This window comes from Diabrotica undecimpunctata, chromosome 8, assembly GCF_040954645.1.
Source record: "Diabrotica undecimpunctata isolate CICGRU chromosome 8, icDiaUnde3, whole genome shotgun sequence".
NCBI classification, from domain to species: Eukaryota; Metazoa; Arthropoda; class Insecta; order Coleoptera; family Chrysomelidae; genus Diabrotica; species Diabrotica undecimpunctata.
In genome coordinates, this window is record NC_092810.1 from 104699571 (window position 1) to 104723332 (window position 23762).

The 23762-nt window shown below is 33.9% G+C and overlaps 2 protein-coding genes across 6 annotated transcripts in view; one reads left to right on the forward strand and one right to left on the reverse strand.

Annotated features, from left to right (window-relative positions):
- Nucleotides 1–23762, reverse strand: part of mim (missing-in-metastasis) — a 182555-nt gene that overhangs the window by 87808 nt on the left and 70985 nt on the right. For all 5 annotated transcript variants that reach the window (XR_011951638.1, XM_072540682.1, XM_072540679.1 and 2 more), the window contains exon 4: nucleotides 673–757. Coding sequence is in view for 4 of the 5 variants with exons in the window: in XM_072540682.1 (XP_072396783.1) it covers nucleotides 673–757 (85 nt within the window). In the remaining variant the exon portion in view is untranslated. The remainder of the gene's footprint in view (nucleotides 1–672; nucleotides 758–23762) is intronic.
- The window catches only part of LOC140447811 (uncharacterized), a 192703-nt gene that overhangs the window by 15930 nt on the left and 153011 nt on the right, over nucleotides 1–23762 (forward strand). The gene's annotated exons all lie outside the window — the stretch shown is intronic.

Sequence of the window (23762 nt, forward strand, 5' to 3'; positions counted from 1 at the left end):
ATTTTCAGAATCAAAAATTTCTAGAGAAAAAAAATACAGAAATAAATAAACACGTAACGCCGTAATTGTTCTAGAAAAGGCATATGACTACGTAGCAAAATAAGAAATCACTACATCGCCCATTGGAAACGAGAAACGGTTGAAGTCTGTTTATCACAGTATTGAAGATTTATCGGGAAAATAGTCAAAGAGTAAAAAAAGATAGAAAACTGTCAAAATTCATTTACCGCAAATTTGCAAAAAAACATAAGGTTTTAAAGTTTTTTTAATGATTTCCAGACTGAAAGGTGCGACGCGCGACGTCGAAAATATATAATTTTAATTACAATTACTTCCCGGGGTTTACTTCTAATAAATATAAAAAATTTCGTGAAAAAGGGGGCCGGAGAGGCGAACACTGTCGTTATAAATCCATTAAACAATAACCATTCTTTATGATTCACCCTCTACATGAATACAATATACCAAGACGGTCCTGTTTACAATCATTTTCAAATTGTATTTTATATAAAAATTTACGATACGCCTTTATATAGCGTTCAAAATTGATTCACTGCAAAATGTAAATATTACTATAGAATTGAAATAATTCCATAACAAATTATTTCCGTAATGACTTTTCTTTTTCATGAAATAATAAATTTGCAATTTACTTGAACACTAACCACTTACCTTGTAAAATTCTTTAGTCGATTTTCAACTGCTTTATGCCTCAAACATATTCGAGTAAGAGCAGTTCCTATGTCTCGAGTTGCACCTGTAACAGATTAATTTGGTAAAAATTCATTCTTAAAATTTTTTATTATATAATAATATTGTTACTATAGCTCCATGAGATTTATTCCATATATAGAAAACGTCCTTTGACGAAAAAGAGATATTAAAAATAAGTAGAATATTCGAGATTTTATCGAAAAATCCCGAAATGTCTAGTAATGTTTGGAACTTCAGAAAATGTATATAACCACAGGAAGTTGACAGTTTAAATAACAGTAGATTTTGAATAGTTGTCATTGAGTAAAAGTTGTAAACAAGTAGTATTGCAATATTATTTGTGTTTAAATTAAGTATCTGTATCTCTGTATATGTAGAGTAGGGAGGGCGGGTTAAGTTTCACAGCACTTAGGCCACAATTGACCCATTGTGCATCCTCCCAGGGAGCTGTCACCCTTAGCTCATTGTCCATCCTGCCATTTCTAGGAAGGTGGACAAGTCACCAGGAGACATCTCTCTACGCGTACTCTCGTATTAACGATAACTCTGGGCGTTCACATAGGACATGCTCTACAGTTTCGTCTTCTCGTTCCCACTTCCTACATAGAGGTGTGTCTGCTAGCCCCAGTGTGTGGAGGTGTTTGCTTAGTTGACAATGACCAGTTAAAAAACCAACTGCCAAATGTAGATTTTTCCTGGTCATTCCCAAGTACTTCTTTGATGTTGACTCTTCAAGGTTACTTAGTGTTACCCTGGCAAGTTTACATCCTTTCCCTTCTTCCCATCTTTTTACGGTTTGCGTATGGGAGTGACATTTGACAATTTCCGCGATTGTTGTAGTTGACCAACCAAAAAGATCCCCAGGTCCTAAGAGTCTTAGGCCTGCCGCCTTCTTAGATAATTGGTCAGCAATGCGGTTGCCTTTATTCCTATTGTGTCCTTTAACCCACCTCAGGATGATGGTATTACCATCCGAAGCTTGAGTTAGTGACTCGTGACACTCCATTACTAAACCTGATGTGACACGTGGTCTATTCACGGTTAGTAGCGCTTGTTTGCTATCTGTGCAGATCATTATAGTTTTCCCTGCTATACCTTTTTGGGTTATCTCTTTTGCGGCTATGGAGATACCAGTCAGTTCTGTCTGAAGTACGCTGGCATTTTTGCCCATACCCCACTTTATTCTTATGCAATCTATATATCTTATGCATATATATATCTATATGCAATAGGCATTTGCCACGTTTGTCTCTATACACTGTCTTGTTTCAATTTTGTAGGGTTTGTTAAAGACAAACTTTGGTTCAATTGAGTCGCAGCCTGCCTGTAGCAGTGGTAACGCATCCAGCTCTCCCCATCAGAAACGAGTTCTCAATTGTCCCATTCCTACATCAAGGTTTGCACCAGCTGAGCGCAGTCGCATCATTGTCACTAGCGCCACCTCTTTGACATATATATCTAGAGGCGTGATGCCAATGATCAACTCCATTGCAGCAGTTGGTGTTGTTTTCATGGCACCTGTTATATTTATGCAAGCCATCCGCTGAATATGGTTTAGTTTGTTAATCGCTGTTGCCTGTAGCACTTTTGGTACCCAAGCAATAGCTCCGTAAGTTAGCATTGGCCTAATGACAGCGGTGTAGACCCAGGCGATCACCCTAGGCGTGAGGCCCCAGGTGCGTCCGACCGTTCGTCGACACTGCTCATAGGCAATATATGCTCTTATAGCTCTACCATCTAAGTGTGAGTTCCATGTTAACTTCCTGTCAAGGGTAATACCAAGGTACTTCACCTCGTCAGAAAAATTTAGACTGTAGTTTAGAATCCTTGGGGGTATTAAGCCCGTGATTCTTCTTTTCCTGGTAAAGAGGACCATCTGTTTTCTTAGGATTTATAGATAATGAGTGTTCCTTGCACCATGTTTCTATTAGTCGAAGAGCAACTTGTGATCTCTCACATAGTGTGTTCTCAAACTTACCGCTTTGCAGGGCAGCAAAAATTAAGTAAGTAATTTAAAGAAGTGTAACATTAATGACAGTGGTGGGATAAAAGAGATATTGAGTAATTGTTCATGGTCATTACAAGATCTACTGAATTTGATAAAGAAATGGATACGTCCTTACCGCACATGGTTTTTAAAAATAAAAAAAGAGGAAGAGAAGTAAGTTCAAATAAATGATCGTTGTAGAAAAGGACTGTTGGTAGAGGTAGAAAATCAAAAAACTATTTTCATCTATTGGCGCTGATTGACATAAGCTTTCTTTTTCTTTCATCTCCAACTCTACTCTTCCAGCAAATCATTCGACACGTCTGATAGATTTTTCTATTAGTACATGATAAACACAGTTTTGAAATAACTTCCAACTGCGTTCAATCCTGCAGTAGATTACTGCACAAACATACGATCTAGTCCAGTCACTGTGGAGGAAAAGAGGTCAATACCTCTAAATTTTTTATAACTGAATCGATTTTGCTAAAAATTTGGAATTAGGCTTATCTTACCTCCCTCTTCAAAAGTTATATATGCGCTAGGTGAGCTTTTTATTTTTAAAGGGTGAAATCACCCCTTATTGAAAATAATGAAAAAAATTTATATTAAAGCATTTTATGGATTTAAATCGTGTTAAATTAGGTAATTGAAATATTGTCAATTATAATAATGGATATTGTGTACATTCTCAACCCTTAAATAATCTTAAAAACCACCCCTTTTAATAAAAATAATTGTAAAAAATCGTTTAACAGGTTCAAACGCTTTTGGAGTGCATTTATATCATCTACAATGTAATTCTCTGCTTATATAAAATAATTTTGGTTGATTGCAAAACTTCAACCCTTAAAAACTACCCCCTATGTCAAAATATATAAAAAAATCTTTTTAAACAACTTCAAAAGTTTTTAATGTACATTTATATTCAAAAACTCCTTTCTTATCAATAAAATATTTTTTGATCGGTTGCTTATTTTCAACCCTTAAAAACCACCTCTATGCTCACGAAACAAATTCCCCTTTGGTAAATGTCTAAATAAAAAAATTAAGTATACTCATGATGTTTTTATTGTAAAAAATTATGCATGAAAATACTTTACATTAGAAAGTATACAAAATATATTTACAAAAATAAAAATTATTTACAAAAATAAAAATTATTTACAAAAATAAAAATTATTTACAATATATCAAATTATTCATTGTCTGAAACGTCATTCTCGTCGTGTTCTAACTCCACCTCTTCGTCTATTGCAGGACAGTTTTGACAATTGTCGCCAGAGCATGTTCCACACGTAGCATTGCAAAATAGACCTAGTCTACGACAGCCACACGCTGAGCCGCAACCCTTTTTGCAATTGCAAATTGCCTATATTATATACATAACATTATATGTATATATATATATATATATATATATATATATATATATATATATATATATATATATATATATATGAGTGGGAGCCTTGTAACTGGCTCCGTGCATTCGAGGGTTGGAAATCTTTTGATTCCAAGCCTTACTTCAAAGGACTTGTGAATGGATGTATCTCCATAGGTTTGGTTCTTCAGTGACCGTTGAAGGATAAGGATTGTTAATTTGAGCAAATATAGCTCCAGAGAAATAAAATCACCTTTAGTTTATCGACTTATAATTAACTATTTTTAGAGTAAACAGGTTCAAAACTACCGTAGCTGATAGTACAATATCAAATAATTCTTTCTTTATCACACGTAAAAGAGAAGACCGTATTTATGAGAAAAAATGCCCGATTTCGGCGTAGAGAAATATTTTATATATGAATTGAGAGTGTTTTTAAAATGCACTTGCCTCAAGGGCGTGTGACAACGAACTAATAAAATAATATTTGGTGCGTAAAAGTGTAGATTACCCCTCTTGTATTTAGGTGTGAAAACTATTTAAGAGGCTGTGGCGCCATTAAGTCGGGCTATCCGAGCAAACCAGATATTAGTGAATATTTTACTTATTCTACACTAAGAAAAGTGTAAAGAACTATATTTTTATTTTATATTTTAAAATGATATGTTCATTTCTGGAACATAGACTGCCCGCGTTGAAGTATTTACTTCAAAACGAAAGAAAGAGTGATTTGAGAAAGTAAGCAAACTTAACTTAAATGTAATTTAAGAAATAACTATTCCTAAACTAGAGTAATACATATAAATGTGACAAAATTTAAAATTTTAATTCTCTACTTTGTCCACAGGAAGAGGACAGAGTTTTGTAATGGGTCTGTTAAAATATCCATCTCTAGTCTTTATTTTAACACTACGGACCTTATCGTCCTTACCAGTAAACAATTCAACAATTCTTGCCAATGGCCAGTGTAGGGGTGGAACTTTATCTTCCTTTAATAGAACTAAGTCGTTAACTTCAAGATTCTTCTGTGGTGTTAACCACTTGGGGCGATTCTGAAGTTGATTAAGGTAATCAATTTTCCAGCGTTTGGCAAATGATTGCTGAATCTTCATGTAGTTTTGCCAAATTGTTAATTTATTGTCAGGTATTTCCGTCACTATCTCTTCAGGAAATGACGTAATTGGTTTTCCTATTAGGAAATGTCCTGGAGACAATGTGTTAAAGTCATTTGGATCATTTGACATAGCACAAAGAGGGCGTGAGTTTAGTACTGCTTCTATTTGTGCGAGAACTGTGCTAAAGGCTTCAAAAGTTAAAGTGATATTGCCTAAAAGCCTTAAAATGTGATATTTGGCACTTTTTATGGCTGCCTCCCAAATTCCACCATGATGCGGAGAATGGGCTACAATGAATTTCCATTGAATTTCAGAAGAGGAGAGAAAATTGAATATGGACTCAGAGGTTTCCTTTTGCTTAAGAAATAGTGCAACTTCCCTCAACTGATTTCTAGCTCCTAGAAAATTAGTGGCGTTATCTGAGTAGATAATTTGTGGACAGCCTCTCCTACTGATGAATCTTTTTAAAGCAAGTAAGAAACTTTCGGTAGAGAGACCTGTGACTAATTCGATGTGCACTGCACGAGTAACCATACATACGAACAACGCTATGTAGGATTTTATTTTTGGAGCCTTTCTTAAATTGGAGCTTTTTATAAGAAATGGACCACCAAAGTCTAGACCAACATTGGTAAATGGAGGGGAGAAACATGAACGTTCCCGTGGTAAATCAGCCATTAACTGTGTGGCTGTCTTTGCTTTAAATTTAAAACAATCGTGACATTTATTAATTATTCTTTTAGTTTCTTTGAGACCATTTAGACACCAATATCTTAAACGAAAATTGGAAAGAGTATTTTGAGGGCCTGCATGACATAATCTTATATGTTCTCTATGCAGCATTAATTTTACTATGTGATTATGAGAGGGTAGAAGTAATGGGTACTTCTGTTCATATGGGACGTCTGAGTACCTTAGACGACCACCTACACGAATCATTTGCTGATTATCTATGAATGGGTTGAGTTTTAAAATTGTTCTATTTGAAATTATCTCCTTATTTTTAAGACAAGAAAATTCTCGAAAAAAGTGTGCCTTTTGCAAAAGTTTTATTATTAAATTTTCAGCATTTTTTAATTCTGAAACAGAGAAGGGTCCAACATATTTTTCATTTGGAAACTTGAAATTGTGAATGTACCTGAGAATAAGTGTGATACTGCGTTGTAGTTTTGAGAAGTTTGAAAATTTGAGAGATAAATTTTCAATGAAACTTATTGGACTTTCTTGTGCTAGATGAACTATTTTCTTTTCCTCGGGTATTTTACTTACATTTGGTTTTGAATCATAAGAAGTTAAATCTAAGTCATAATTAAGTAGAAATGAGGGACCTTGAAACCAAAATTTTGAGTTTAGAAGTTCAGGAGCAGACATGCCTCTTGACGCAATATCTGCGGGGTTTTGTTTTGACTTTATATATCGCCACTTAAATTGTGGGTTTCCTTGTATTTCAGAAACTCTATTTGCAACAAACTGTGACCATCTCGAGCTATGTGAGCCTAACCAAGCAAGTACGATTTCTGAGTCCGTCCAGCAGTTTATTGAGTCTATTTGAGCTAATTTATTATTTAGAATTTCAACTATTCTTTTAGTGAGTTTGCTGCATAAAACAGCACCCATAAGTTCTAACTTAGGTAAAGTTAATGTTTTTATTGGAGCTACCCTACTTTTAGAGGTGATGAGTGTGGAAGAGACATTCCTTGAGCTATAAGTAACTCTAATATATATGCAGCTGGCGTATGCCTTTTCACTAGCGTCGGAAAATGCGTGGATTTGTATACTACATACATAATTTTCAATAAAAAAAGGTCTGTGAATTTTTAAATGTTTTAGTGCTGAAATATGTTTGAGAAAATTTAACCATTCATTTAAGAGTGTAGAGTCTAAACTTTCATTCCACTGAATTTTTGAAAGCCAAATTTTTTGCATTATTATTTTTGCAGTTACTATTACAGGATTAATTAATCCCTTGGGGTCGAAAAAACTTGCGATTATCGAGAGCACTTGTCTCTTAGTGTAGGAATCTTTTATTTCGATTTCTGGCACTGAAATAGAGAAACTATCTAATTTAGAGTCCCAACAAAGACCTAATATTTTATTGGAATGATTTTCTGAAGATATAACATACGTAGAGTCAGTTGAAAATTGTGAAATATTTTCTAAAAATTGTGGTGAATTTGAACACCATTTGTGAAGAGATATGCCTGCCTTTTGTAGCAGTGCAGTGATTTGCTCATGCGCAAGTGTGAGTGTTTCAATACTATTTGTACCATATAATATGTCATCAATATAGCAAAAATTAATGAGCATATCATGAGCGAGAGGATATTCTTCCTTATGCATGTTTGCGAGTTCAATTAAACATCGTGTGCTAAGGAAGGTAGCTGGTTTCGTTCCATAGGTAACCGTTTCCAATTGTATACATTTTAAAGGCTCCGAGGGAGAGTTGCGCCACAAAATATTTAATAAGAAAGTTTGGTTGGGGTTTATTCTGATTTGTCTAAACATCTTTTTTATATCAGATGTGAATACATACTTGAAGAGTCTAAAGTTGACTAAAGTGTCAAATAGTTCTGGTTGTGTGGTATAACCCTTTAACATAATATCATTAAGGCTAAAACCAGAAGTGGTTTTCATGGATGCGTCAAAAACTACGCGCAAACGAGTTGTGAGAGAAGTGTCTTTTTCTACACTGTGGTGAGGCAAGAAATATTTGTTTTCTGAGTGTACATTCTGCAGAGACAACGGAACATATTTTGCATGTCCTAATTCGACATACTCATCTATAAAAGATTTATATTGTTTGTTAAGAGAATCATTTTTTGAGAATTTGTTCTCCAAATTTAGAAATCGCCTTCGCGCCATTTGGAAAGAGTCGCCCAATTTATTATTTTCATTAGGCATGCATAGGGGTAAATCTACTTGGAACTGTCCATTCGGTAGGATTTGTGTTGTGGCTTTAAATATTTTCTCAGCCTTTTCATCATCAGGACTTAAATGCTTTATTTCGGGAACTTCTTCAATGTCCCAAAACCTTTGGAGAAGATTATTTATATTTTCTTCTTCAGTGTGAGATTGAACAAATAAAGAAATATGATTCGAGTGTGAATAGTTACAGTTTGAGTGAGAGTGCATCTTTTTCTTAGATGAAACTTGTGGAGATAAGTTACCGAACATGACATATCCTAAATGAGTGTTTTGAAGCACTGGAAGACCTGCTCCAATATGAATTAAACCATCCTTTAATAGATCACAGTAAATTTCTGCACCTAATAAGAGATCGATTCTCCCTGGGGAGGAGTAAGAGGGATCACTGAGCTTTATGCCAGCTGGTATTTTTATTTTGCTACGATCTAGAGGTACCTGAGGTATTTTACACGTAATATTATTCAAAACTGCACTTGATACTTCAAATTTCATATCATTGTTTTTATATGGGAAAAATTCAATGTTTACCATTTCATTTGAGATGGAACAATTTTGAGAGATTGTGGAAATTTGTAATCTTTTATTAGTGGTAGAGTAATTTAGTTTATTTACTAAATCTTTTGTTGCAAAGCTCGATTGAGATCCATTATCGAGAAGACATCTTGCGTGTACAGGTTGTCCACTTTTAGAGTAAATTGTTACCAGCGCTGTGGCTAGCAAAACTTCGTTTTTTGGATTGAAAGTGGAGAAAGAAGAGATGCAAGATGAATTTTGACTTTGTGTGTCTGAGAGTAGACAATATTCATTTGTCTGAGTGCTTAAGTGAGTAGAAGTGTTTGGTGATTCATTATATGAATGTGGAGAATTAATTCTTTGAGTAACTTGGGCATTATTACTCCTTTGAGGAACATGAAAATGACTTTGAGAGATATGTGGTGCACTATGGCGAGTTTGTGAATCACCCTGTATACTTGCGGAGGATTGAGAGGTTTGTGGTGCATTAAAGCGTGATTGTTGCCTATTGGCGTGACTTTGATTACCATCATGTGAATTTGAAGCACTTTGATTGCTTCGAGTGGGAGAGAATACATTATTTTCATGAGTGTGAGAAAAATGATTTTCTTCATGCAGAAGTGTATTGTGCCTTTTATTGCAAATTTTACATGTGTATTTAGAGATGCATTTATCAGTAAAATGCTTAGTGCCAAAACAGTTTCTGCAAAGCTGTGCTTGCTTTACAAAATTAAACCTTTCTCGAGAATTTGTGTCTTTAAATAAGTTACACTGATATATTTTATGACCAGTTTGTTTACAAAATATGCAATTTTCATAGCTAGATTTATTATTATTTATAGTAGAAATATGAGCAGTTTTTTGAGTGACTTTATTATTAAACTTTGATTGAGTTTCAGTGTAATTAAGTTTCTCTAAAACATCACATCTTTTTTCTAAAAATTCAAAAAATTGTTTGAGTGTTGGAACATTCTTAGAACCTACTTCATATTCAAAAGCCTTGTGAGAAGCAAAATCTATTTTTTCTAAAAATATTTCTATTAAAAGGAGGTCCCAATGTTCAATTGGAACTTCGAGATTACTAAGAGCTTGAAGCGTTTGCTTCGTGTGTACAAGAAAATCTCTTAGTACCTGAGGAGTGCATTTAACTAGAGATTGAGACTTTAACAGCTTTTTTATAAGAGTACTAATCACTCGTGATTTGTCATCATATCTTTCTTTTAGGGTTTTTATAGCGATAGCAAAATTTGCATCTACTACTTCGATACTGCTAATTAAGTTTAAAGGTTCTCCTTTGAGGAAAGATTTTAAATATATAAACTTTTGTACATTATTTAAACTTGAATTGTTTGTGATCAGAGTTTCAAATAGTTGAAAGAATTCATTGAATTCTGAGAAATTTCCGGTAAAGGTTTTCATGCTAATTTCAGGCAGCCTCGCACTGGAAACAGCATTATTATTTGAGCTAGGTACTTTATTTTCTGTTAAATTTAATTCTATTATTTTTCTTTGTAAACCTTTGAGGGTGTTGAAGTATTTTTCTTCAACATTTGCTCGATCAGCTGATTGTTGGTCGCTGTCATCAGTCTGTCCGATTTCTAATTGAGTTTGTTCATATTGTGTGAAAAAATTAAAAAGTTTTTCTTTCCTATTTTCAAAATCAAGTATTTCGTTTTCTGTGTCTTTATTGGCTATAAACCATTCTGAGATACGTGTAATTGATGCTTTAAGTGATTTGCGCTTTTTCTTTAAAGCTTCCATTTTTTATTTAAAGTGAATTTATTTGCAAATATATGCTGAGCGAGAAATAAGAGTGAATGATTTTGTTTAGTGTAAATGTCTTTTTTAACTAAGACGCGATTTTAATTTTAATAGAGTATTTTTACTAGAGTTGTCAAACAAATATTTTCGTGAGAGCGGGCTGTGAGACAATCTGTATAATAAACAATTGTCAGCTATCTTTAGCGATATTGAGAAGAAAGATCTGTTGTCAAATCAAAGTAATTAGTTAATATAAATATTAATAAACAAATAAAAGTCGAGACAAATGTCTATCAATATAAATTACGTGCATGCAGTAACTATAGAAAATATAGAAAGAGTTTTAACCTCACCAAATGTTTTTCAAGTATCCAATTTAATTACCGCTGTCGCTTACCAACACATAACGCACTTTTCACAAAACACACGTGTCTAATCTTGAACGAAGGTCAACTTGTGCAATCTTTCTTCTAGGGACGAGAAACCATTATTCTTTCTTCCTGTTGCTCTCCGGCGTGTGTAATCCTTTTCTTTCTTCAGTCCTGTTTCATCAAATAATCTGTGCTCGATAGGACCACGAATGTGTGTGGGAGCCTTGTAACTGGCTCCCTATGTGAGAGGGTTGGAAATCTTTTGATTCCAAGCCTTACTTCAAAGGACTTGTGAATGGATGTATCTCCATAGGTTTGGTTCTTCAGTGACCGTTGAAGGATAAGGATTGTTAATTTGAGCAAATATAGCTCCAGAGAAATAAAATCACCTTTAGTTTATCGACTTATAATTAACTATTTTTAGAGTAAACAGGTTCAAAACTACCGTAGCTGATAGTACAATATCAAATAATTCTTTCTTTATCACACGTAAAAGAGAAGACCGTATTTATGAGAAAAAATGCCCGATTTCGGCGTAGAGAAATATTTTATATATGAATTGAGAGTGTTTTTAAAATGCACTTGCCTCAAGGGCGTGTGACAACGAACTAATAAAATAATATTTGGTGCGTAAAAGTGTAGATTACCCCTCTTGTATTTAGGTGTGAAAACTATTTAAGAGGCTGTGGCGCCATTAAGTCGGGCTATCCGAGCAAACCAGATATTAGTGAATATTTTACTTATTCTACACTAAGAAAAGTGTAAAGAACTATATTTTTATTTTATATTTTAAAATGATATGTTCATTTCTGGAACAATATATATATATATATGTATGTATTATATACATAACATATATATATGTATGTATTATATACATAACATATATATATATATATATATATATATATATATATATATATATATATATATATATATATATATGTATGTATGTATTATATACATATTTGTGTGAGTGTTAGTGTGTCTGTTACCAGTTTTTCGAATATACTTGAATAAATAAGTTGATGCTCCAAAATATAAATAACATGCTCCAAAATTTTTTTAGAATAACATGATTTTTTCAAAAAATACGCATTTTAAACAGGCTAAACTTTTAAAACTTATAAATAACACTAAAAAAAAAATGAATTGTAGAAGATATACGTTTAATTTCAATTCTGATCGAAATAGTGTTACTTATACTGCTCGTTTTTTTTTTTAAACGCTAGAGTAATTCAAATTCTTTCCTTCGCATTTCGCTTTGTTTTAATCGAAATGGCTTTTAACATAGCTCATTTTAAAGGTTCTTTCTAGCTCTATAAAAAGTGTTGTATGAGTTTTTATCAAAAAAGATGTCCATTTTCCGATATTTGATGTTAAATGCATCGAGTATAGTATCCCAAAAATAAAAGTCATCTTCAAACAAATATAAATCGCTTAGTATTGTACTTATAAAACTTAACTTAACTAAAAATAAAAAAAACAATCTCTTTGTTTTTTTATAGGCTTTATTTTTGTTCATTATAGATTTTTCAATAAAACGCTTTGTTTTTGAGTTATTCGTACAAAATCATTGGAAAACATGTTTTTTTTGCAAAAAGTTTACTTTTTCAAGTGCGTATAACTCAAACACAAACTGTATGCAATGAACACCTTTTTTAAGAAGAAACAGAGTAGAAAATGGACGTGGGTTAGTCCAGATGGAAGAACTAAGAGCGAATATGATTATATAATAACAGACAAAAAGCAAATTATTCAAGATGTCACTGTACTTAATAAACTATCAGTAGGAAGCGACCACAGACCAGTAAGAGCTAGAATAACGATAAACCTACAAAAAGAAAGAGCAAAGATGATAAACAGTGGCAAACGCATAGTTTGGAATTCACCAAATCAGCCAGAAGCGTACATAAAAAATATAGCAGAAACTTTACAGAGTAATAATCCCAAACCTCTAAGTATCGACGATCATAATAAATTAATTACAGACTCGGTTAGAAACGCACAACTCAAATTTTGCAAGAAAAATTACACCAAAAGTGAAAAGATTAGCAAAGACACAAAAGCTCTCATGGAAATACGACGAAACCTAAGCGAGAAAGAAAAGGGAAACAAAGAAGAATATAGAAAACTAAATAAAAGAATTTCAGCGGATATTAGAAGAGATATAAGAAGATATAATACTAATGTAATTACTCAAACAGTAGAAAAGAACAAAGGTTTAAAGATAATGAAAAGAGAACTCACACAAAGTAAAAAAGAAATATACAAGCTAGAAGATAAAGACGGAAAGGCAACAACAGATAAACAAAACATTCTGAAAATAACTAGAGAGTTTTATAAAGACCTCTATACCACCCAAAGACCACAAGAAAATTTACCGACACGAGTAAAGACTCTCATAAATCAGGGATCGGAAATACTTTTACCCATTACTGTGTCAGAAGTAAGATCAGCTTTAAAGGAAATGAAGAACCATCGATCGCCTGGTGACGATGGACTCGTTATTGAGGCAATAAAAGCAGGAGGAGAAATTCTATTAAAATCAGTAAGCGAACTGTTTAATAAATGCTTACATGCGGGTACGATTCCTAAAGACTGGAACAATGCAGTGATAGTCTTGTTACACAAAAAAGGTGATATTACTAAATTAGAAAATTATAGACCCATCAGCCTCTTGACACATATGTATAAACTCTTTATGAAAATCTTAACAAAGAGACTAACACCTAAACTTGATTTCTATCAGCCCAAAGAACAGGCAGGCTTTAGGAGAGGATATGGCACAAATGACCATTTGCACACCATAAAGATCTTAATTGAAAAATGCATCGAGTACAACATACCACTGGTTCTTGCATTTGTCGATTACGAGAAGGCTTTTGATACTGTAGAGTTTGAAACCGTACTGGAAGCCCTAAATCAAAGCCGAATAGATTACAGGTACACGTCACTAATCAAAAACATCTACGAGAACGCTACATCAAGTATACGACTACACGAAGACACAGAAAAATTCAGCTTAGGTCGAGGAGTAAGACAAGGAGACAATATTTCACCAAAATTGTTCACGGCAGCTCTAGAGTCAATATTTAAGAACACCCAATGGCAAGATATGGGCATCAATATAGATGGAGAAAGATTAAATCATTTGAGGTTTGCAGATGATGTCGTATTAATCGCAGATAACTTACAGGATACAGTTTCTATGCTACATTCGCTTAAAAGTCTGTCTGAAAGAGCAGGATTAAAGATAAACTTTGAGAAAACTAAACTTTGAGAAAACTAAACTTATGACAAATCTCGTAATGAGTGGAAATATAACTATCGACAATAATACCATACAACAAACAGACACTTACAAATATCTGGGACACGAGATCAAAATAAACAGAGACAATCAAACAAATGAAATACAGAGGCGAATAGGCCTGACATGGGCAGCATTTGGCAAACTAAGCCATATTCTAAAAAGTTCAATTCCCATGTGTCTCAAGCGAAAAGTTTATAACCAATGTGTTTTGCCTGTACAAACTTATGGAGCAGAGACTTTAACACTCACGCAGAAATCTGCGAATAAACTAAGAGTTACACAACGAGCCATGGAACGTGCAATGCTGAATGTGAGCCTCCGAGACCACATAACAAACCGACAAATCAGGCAAAGATCAGGAGTTCAAGACGTCATCGAAAGAACCACGAGACTTAAGTGGAACTGGGCAGGACACTTAGCCAGAACACAAGATGGACGATGGACAAGACGAATTATGGAATGGAGGCCCAGAAATTATAAAAGAAGCCGAGGACGACCACCGACTAGATGGACCGACGACATAAAAAGAGTAGCGGGAAACTGGCTACAAGCGGCCCAGTGTAGAGAACACTGGAAAGAACTGAGGGAGGCCTATGTCCAGCAGTGGACGGGATTGGCTGATTGATGATGATGATAACTCAAAAAGTATTGATTTAGCGAAAAAAATTTATATGACATTTTTTGTTTAAAATTTGATTCTCTATCAATTCCAGGTGTTATTTTGAGTGTAAAAAGTTCAACCCCCTTGATGGGGTGCCAACCACCCCAGGGGCAGAAGCACACATCGGCACCATATAACTTATGTTTTTTGAGTAATTTACTACCCACTATAAAAATTTTAGATAAATCGGTGCAGTTATAAAAAATTTAAAGGGAAATGCCACAGTAACTGGAGTAATCATGTTGAAGTTATTTCATCTCTGCATTGACAGAATTTTTTATATCTGTAAAATGTACGCAATTGTTATTTATGTTTGCAAATTTTTAACAATATAATAAACTTATTGTGATGAAACGATTGTGATATGTAATATATATGCCAAGAGATACGATACCCGTATCAAGGATATGGTTGGATTATAGCAGATAATTTTCACGTAACTAAATGCCATAGTCAAATAGTTTTGTTGTTTTTAATAAATATTGAACCAGGAGTATTATTATAATATATGTACTTGAGTGCAAAATAATCGACTCAAAATTATTTTGCGAAAGTACGTCTCCTGTTTCAATCTGAAAACTATAAATTTACAAATATTTAGTGTACAATCATTAACCTTATTATTGAGTTTTAAAAAAGTGTTGTTTTTTTGGTGAATCGGATAACGTATTACAAATAAATAATGCAACACGTAGAGAGGGAGTCAGAATTTGATTCATTGAAATCGACATGCACCGACTTAACGCGTTCGGTTAACATCGTATGCATCAATTTCCATAGCAACCCACTAATACATCAGTCACTTGTTCGCATCTGCATTACAAATGGATACTACACCCGTCAAAGCAGCTCAAGTAATAGCATTATTGAGAGGAGAGAACTGAGCCAGAGGGCCGTGGCAAATCGAATAAATTTAAGCCAATCTGTTGTGTCCCGAGTGTATCGTCGGTACCAAGATACTGGTGATTATGTCCGTCGACAAGGAGGAGGCCGTAAACTAATAACAACAGAAAGAGATGATCGATTTCTTCTATTGATATGTCTGAGAAATCGACATTTGACTGGTTCTAATCTCAAAGAAGAGCTTAGAGAGGTTCGAGGCGTGGTTACCAGCATTTGGACAGTCAGAAGGAGACAGAAGGCAGCCAACTTGACACCAAAAAAGGGCAACTAGGAGTCCCAAGCTTACTGCAGGCCAGAAGCAAAGGCGATTATAATTTGCTCCCGAACATCTGGATTGGGACGACTATCAATAGAGTCAGGTATTATTCTCCGACGAAAGTAGGATCTGCCTACATGGCAACAACAAGAGGAGTCGAGTCTATAGAAGGCCACGAGAGCGATTTGCTCAATGTGGTATACGAGAAATTGTGTCATATGGAGGCAGTTCTTGTATGTTTTGAGCAGGCATTTTCATGGATGGGAAAACCGAGTTGGTTTTCATGTCAGGTGGAGGACGTGGAGGAGGTTTAACGGCGGATCGTTACATCAGAGACATTTTGGAGGAAAATATGGACATGGACCAGGCCGCACTCGTTTCCCCCAATAATCCCAATTTCAATGAAAGATCCAAAAGGGAAGCCAAACGGAGAGTGGAAGATATATTCTATTACCCTCAGGCACAATTGGGAGCTCATCCTCACCCGATGATGGCCCCTGTGACTGAGGACACCGTCAGGCAGATGTGTAACATTGGTAAAAACACATCTCCTGGCCCAGATGGCATCCAAAGAAGGAGTCTTAAAAATCTTTCAGAGAATATAATCCCGGTGCTTATCAACATAATCAATGCATGTCTCACGCTGAGGTATTTTCCAATTCCTCTTCTAGTGGCCAGCACAGTTGTGACTCCCAAACAAGGGAAACCCCTAACCAACCCTGAAGCGTACAGACCCATTTCTCTACTGAGCACCCTAGGTAAAGTCTACGAGAGGATCCTTAAGGAAAGACTCGTAGAATTCCTAGATGCTCACCTCGCCATTCCAGATTACCAATTCGGATTCAGGGCTGGACATTCCACGCAAAATGCATTGGTTGAAGCAACAACTTTCATTTTACAATCAATTAACGGAAGGAAACACGTCATAGGCATATTCCTAGACGTCCAGAAGGCATTCTATCAGGTCTGTCACACAGGCCTGATCGAAAAACTCCACCTTGCTGGACTGCCCACACCTTTCGTTAAGCTAATAAATTCCTATCTCTTCAATCGGACGATCAGGATAAAAGTTGACCACATTTTATCCACCCCCTTTACTCCACAATCTGGAGTACCCCATGGCTCAATTCTTGCTCGAATATTATACACAGTCTACAATGGTGACACCCCCGCACGCAGCAGAGATCGGAAACCCTTCTTCTGTATGTGGATGATACTGCACTCCTCACGTCAAGGCCACACAGAGAGAGTGGACAATTGTATTCTAAAGATCACAAAACTATTTAGATCGAGTTATTAGGTGGTGCAATAAATGGAGAGTGACCATAAACGCCTATAAAATACAACTTATCTTATTCAAATCCTCCAACTGTCGCGATGTTCATGGCCGGATAACATTGTTAGGAGAGGACCATGCTCTCAGAAACTCGGTTTCCTATTTGGGAGTTCATTTTAGTAGGACTCTCAACTGGAAAGCCGACATTCAAGATACCCTAGACAGGGTGCGAAAGAGGTTTAAACTCCTGGCAGCGCTGTCCTATAAAATGGGCAGAACGCCATCTAAAACATTATTGCACACCTACAAAACCTTTATAAGACCGCTAATCGAATACAAGGCATGTGTCTACGCATCACTTAACAGCCGCCAAATTAACACCATCATGGCCACCGAAAGTAAAATCCTTAGATTCTGCATGAGGAAGTACAGTCATTATCCATCAGCACCCATTTGGCCCACGACTCAGGACACCAATAAACAACATGTTTCATAGTTAAAGATTTGAGAATTGGGGAAATACTTTTGGATTCATTCATCTCCTGTTATAACAGATGTTTTAAAAATGCTCCTTTATAATGTCTCTTGAATTTTTCTATTACTCCCTGGTCTAACGGCTGAATTAAGCTCGTAACATTCGGTGGCAAAAATCTGACAATTGTCACCATTTTGTAGATTATGAGGGTGAGTTGGCGCATTGTCAATAAGCAACAATGCTTTGATGAGAAGGTTTTTAATTTTAAAAAGGATTTTACACTTGGGACAAATTTATTTTCAAACCATTCTGAAAATAAAGTGGTCAACATCCATGAGCTTTTTTGGCTTTTACAAAAAACTGGAAGTTCTTTTTCGGAAATATCTTTTAGAACTCTTAGTTTTTTTGATTTCCCAACACACATAGGCATCATCAGTGAGTGAAATTAATTTAGTTGTTTACGTTTTGTGATAAAAATTTACTTTTTATTGGCGAAATTATTGAAACCTATCAGCCGTTTCGGTTAAAAAGGTTTCGGTTTAGGGAGGTTTTACTGTATATATATATATATATATATATATATATATATATATATATATATATATATATATATATATATATATATATTAAACCTAGAGTTAAGATTTATTCTATTAGAGGAAATAATATTTAACTCAACAGTCTTCCGGGTTCAACCGCGTCGATTATCATCGCGGTTACTCACTCGCGGTCAGCTACTCTTTGACTTCTGTCATGACAGCTGTACATACTTCAATTCAGAAGAAGGGGAAATTTTAGTGAATGATTAGTTAATATCTTAGTTTATTTGTAATAGCCAAACTCATTTTTCATATTTACTTCTTACGTCTTAAGATAAGACGTTCTTACACCTGAGAGACAGAGAACACTGAAAAAAGCAGATAAAATAAAATAAAGACTTTGGAGATGTGGGTACACCGCCGTATCTTAAGAATATCCTGGGTTGAGCATCGAGCAAATGTATAATATTAAAACAACTCAAAGTAAAATATAGATTGCTTAAACTAATACAACAGTGGTATTTGCAGTATTTGCAACATTGTCAGAATAAGAGGTACGATGGAAAAACTAATAATCGAGAAGATGTCACCACATCCTCATAAGGAGTTAGGCCTAAGGAGGAGGCCACCTGGGAAGGAATACAATATTCGTTTGGTATTTAGCCCCGTAAAAGAGACATAAGCATAATATTTAGAGAAAAATACGATCTTTTCTGTTTTTAGTAGTTAAAATAACTTCTTATTGAATTATACCCTTCTTGCGTTTGCTAAATGTTATACTGTACATTGTAAAATGTTTATATCACATACAAATGCTGACATCCGTCATCAGCAATCATTTCAAATTACACAATTTATAGAAGTTGACACTTCATCGTTTGCGTCTTTTAATCTTTAATTCTGGTCGTTAAATACAAATATAGAAATGAACGGTCAGTTCAGAGCGAATGTCGCAGACATTTATTTTTATCACACAATTCATTGATTTAAACTTCGACATTTCTAGATGATTGTACACAATAATTTATTCTAATAAATGGAGAACTTCAACCTTCGCCTAGTATTAATAACGAAAGGAATCATAAGCGCCAACTCAAATAAATTGTTATATCATAAATTTAGAAGTTCTAGGTTAAAGACGTGACCTTTAAGAGGGTATCTCCGAAAGGGATCGATGCCACTCAATTAGGGTGTCTGTCTCCTACAGGAATATTGGCCGGAAATTATTCATGGTATCATTTTAATATTTTCTGCCAAATGAAGTTTAGTTTTAAAGACACGAACCTTAAAAATACTTTCTTGTGAATCTACATTATATATATATATATATATATATATATATATATATATATATATATATATATATATATATTCTTCCCGAGAACTTAGTAATTTTCATTTACCTGACCGCGGAAATTTATCTTATATTTATTTAAATTTATATATATATATATATATATATATATATATATATATATATATAGTAAACTCTTAAATATTGGGGAAATCTGCAAAAGAGTTTATTTAACTTATCTGCAAAGAATATAATATATATATATATATATATATATATATATATATATATATATATATAAAGAATAAGAAAAAAGAAGTGTATATATATAAATAAATATATATATATATATATATATATATATATATATATATATATATAAGAATAAGAAAAAAGAAGTACTTGTGACTCGTTTGGAAAAAATATATAACTGTTTTGGATGGGTTGGAGTCAATAAAAGGGCTATTGGTTAACTATTTTTTATCTCGAGCTTTCAATTGTGTTTACAATTATTATCAAGAGCTGCTAAAAAAGACAAAATATCTTACAAAGTTGAACTAGAAAGAAAAAACCATTTTTGGTTAACTCACCAAATAAAATTAGTTTAGTAAATAAAAATTGCTGCTAATACATCTTAAAAATAATTAATATAAAAATGTCCTAATCTAATAAATGCTTCTCTGAAATTTTTAGTATAATTTTGAAAACATTTTTTTAATACAAAAACAATTGAATTTATAAATAAGTTAAAATAGCAACCAATTACAAATAAGCCTCAATGTCATAAATGCCAACTTAAAATTTTTATTTTTGACAATTATATTGCCAAAAATAAAATTTTGTTTAAAAATTCTTTTTTGTTTAGTAAGAAAAAAGAAGAAGATTTATTCACCATTGATAGATGTCTGAAAAAATGTAACAGATATATGGAAAATTAAATCAAAATGTGACATTTTACAAGTTTTATACATAAATTATAAAGAAAGAATATAATTATAAATTTTGCTTAGATTTTGAATTTCTGATCTTTTGTTTAAACTATTTTATTTGTTTTATTTTGTTTGTATTAGCAAAAGTTATAATTTAATTTAATTTAAGAGGCAGGTGATCTGTGGTGATGCCCTCTCCATAGATTCTAACTCGATGATTGAAATTCATCATCTGTCATATATTGACACATAAGTGAGGTTGAATTTCTTCTGTTAATCGTCGATGTTAGGTTAACTAGCATTTTTTCGGTCTAATTTGATTTTTTATTTTTATATTCTTATTTAATCTATAGTATATAGTATATCGTAATATCATAGTATAGTAATCTATAGTATATAATACATAGTTTATAGTTTATATATAGAATATAGTGTGTACTATAGTTTAAACTGTTATATTTATTTTACACTAGCTACAAAATAAAATATCAAAATACACAAGAACACAGGTCACCATTTACATTTACAATAAATATTGAAATGACATTGAATTAAAGACATCATCAAAAATGTACATCTTTTTCTTCTTTTTTTGTTGTTTTATGCATTAATAACGAGTCAACAATTTAAGAATTTCTGACAATTTTGCAAAGTTGGTATTTCTGACAATTTTGCAAAGTTGGTATTTCTGAGAACTTAAGTTTTTTCTTGGTTAAGTAAAAACTTTGGAAACGGAACGCAAATTACACCTAATTTTTTTGAGTAAGCAAAACTTAGGTAAGATTTTACTTAGATCACGCTGGTGGAACCGCACGTTAATGTAATTTATGTAATGTAATGTAAATGTAATTTAAGCTGAACTTAAAATCTACCTAACAATATTGTTACAAACATGCATTCGACGTAGCTCATGCCCATATAACGGTTACATCGCGAGACGAGAAACTTCCAGATGAATCGAGTGCGGGAGAGATCGACCCGTCAAAAAAACGAATTAGAGGTGGACTACTCCAGAATATTCTAGTACATAATAACTTTTATATATAAGCAGACCTTCTATGAGTTAAGTTAGTTAATAAGATATTTTCGTGCTGTAAACTTATAAATAAATATATGCATATAAATTAAGAATCGCTCGTTTAAGCAGACCTTCTATGAGTTAAGTTAGTTGATAAGATATTTTCGTGCTGTAAACTTTGTACCCTCTTTTAAAGACCGATTAGAGGTTACACAAAGAACGGTACTAGGCTTGGGCTTCAGTCTGGTAGAGGTATCTTGGTCGGGGCTCTTATTACTGCGCTGCCTGTAGCGAATCACTCGTTGCTGTTGGGTTATTTTTAAGGCTTGTAACAAAATATATACACATAGGCGGCGTGAAATTAATTTTCTAAGGGGAATAATTTAAAGGAATTTTAAACATGCTTCAACTTATAAATAAATATATGCATATAAATTAAGAACCGCTCGTTTTATTTAATCTCGCTACAATATATATGTTGTCAAGTCTCCCTTTAAGAAAAGGTAACATTTCAACGTTGTCGTTGGTCATCGTTCAGCTCTTTGCGTTGCGTTTTCTTTCGTGTAATAAAGTCGTTGTCCATTCACCAGTTAAACAGTTAAATTAACTACAGTGGGATGCCGATTGTGTATATAAAATGAAGAGATTATCCCAACCGTCTCATTATACTTAATATCTTCCCATCTGGTATGTTGAAACTCCATCGTTATTATTTGGAACCAAATACTTACAGCTATCTCGTTATGTCAATCTATCAATTCTATCAATACTGACATTTATTTTGTTAATCATAGCTTTCCTTTGTTAGTCATAGTATGGCGCCCATCTATTAGTTATATTGCGATTTAAAATGACAGAAAAAAGTGATGCCCGTACGAATATTTCGGTGACTTATTATTATTAATATAGATTAGTAACAGTTTTCTTGTTCGTATGGATCCACTACTAATGCCAAAAAAATGTAAAAAAAGTACAAACTTTAGGAGGTGATTCCGCATGAACAAATAATGACAGTTTGCAATGTAAAAGTATCTCGGCAAATACAATAAGGAATTTTATATTCATCATTGGCGCTCATACGGGTAACGGTATCAATTTTTTAAACAAAAAAATCGTACGCCACTGAGATATTTCCCATTCAAAATCACTTTTGAATTATTCGTTTAACTCGTGATAAATAATATTTGTTCTTTTTTTTATATGAGGTGCGGTTTGTATGCAAAAAAAGAACTATTTAAAATGTATAATACAGGTGCATTTAAATCAAAGCGAACAAACGAACGAACGAAGGAACAAATTCGTAAGTGTTCGCTTTACCATTTTGTTGTCTACAAAGTAGGACCATTTTCATTCATTGTATACAGATGAAGATGTAATCATTAGCGCAGCTTGTTTTACAGTAATTGCAGGACTTTCCTAAAACAAAAAAGGAAAAAGAGAATGTGGTGGTCAAATTGGTTACAAAATAAAAAAACATAAGGAGATGATGCCTTGTTAATTAAATTAACGGCAATTGTCAATTTAGGTCAAGTTGCAAATTTCTGTAGAATGTCTGTGGATGATTTTGAAATGAAATTTAAAAGCAAACTACGTAGAATTATAAATTGTGCCAGTCCCACTACCTAACTTTTTTGAAGAGCCTTTGAATATCTTTTTGTCCTTCTCGTAGGAAGTTTGTTCCAGACATCAGTTTTTTTGTTTATTATTTGTCGTCCATTCCATATTGCAAAATTATTTACGCATACAAGTTCTCAGCACTACTCAACAAACAGTCCTCTCAACTAATTTGTAAAAATAAATTAGTATTAACTCTTATGTGCACAACCGGGTATCGGGTAAAAATTGAAATATCGATTTTTCCGTCTGGGAATGCCTCGATATTTGAGAATATGGAACCACTGAAAAAAATAATAATAAGCTTTTGGGTATGGAATCATACATGCCCATTAACTCAGCTCACGGAGCACAGAGTCACCTTCTCTGTCGCTCACGTGGGTAACTCCAACCTGGCGCGTCCAAGCCGCGGGGGTGGACATCTATCACTTTAGTAGGCCGGAGTGAATAGATGACTAAGTTCAGGTTGGGACCCAGTTCTGTGGGGTATAACACGGACCCCTGCCTAGGGATACAGGTGAAGACCACAACGGTAGGCACGGCGGAGAAGAAGATATTCGGTACGGCGTGGATGGCGGAAGTGGCATCCCTGGATTTTAGGGATTGTATAAAATCAATAATAGCGGCTGATCCAGAGTGGACGGCTACGAACAGCGTCTGACCCAGAGTGGGCGGCTGAATACTAGGTCCTCCAAAAGGGGGTTTTGGCGT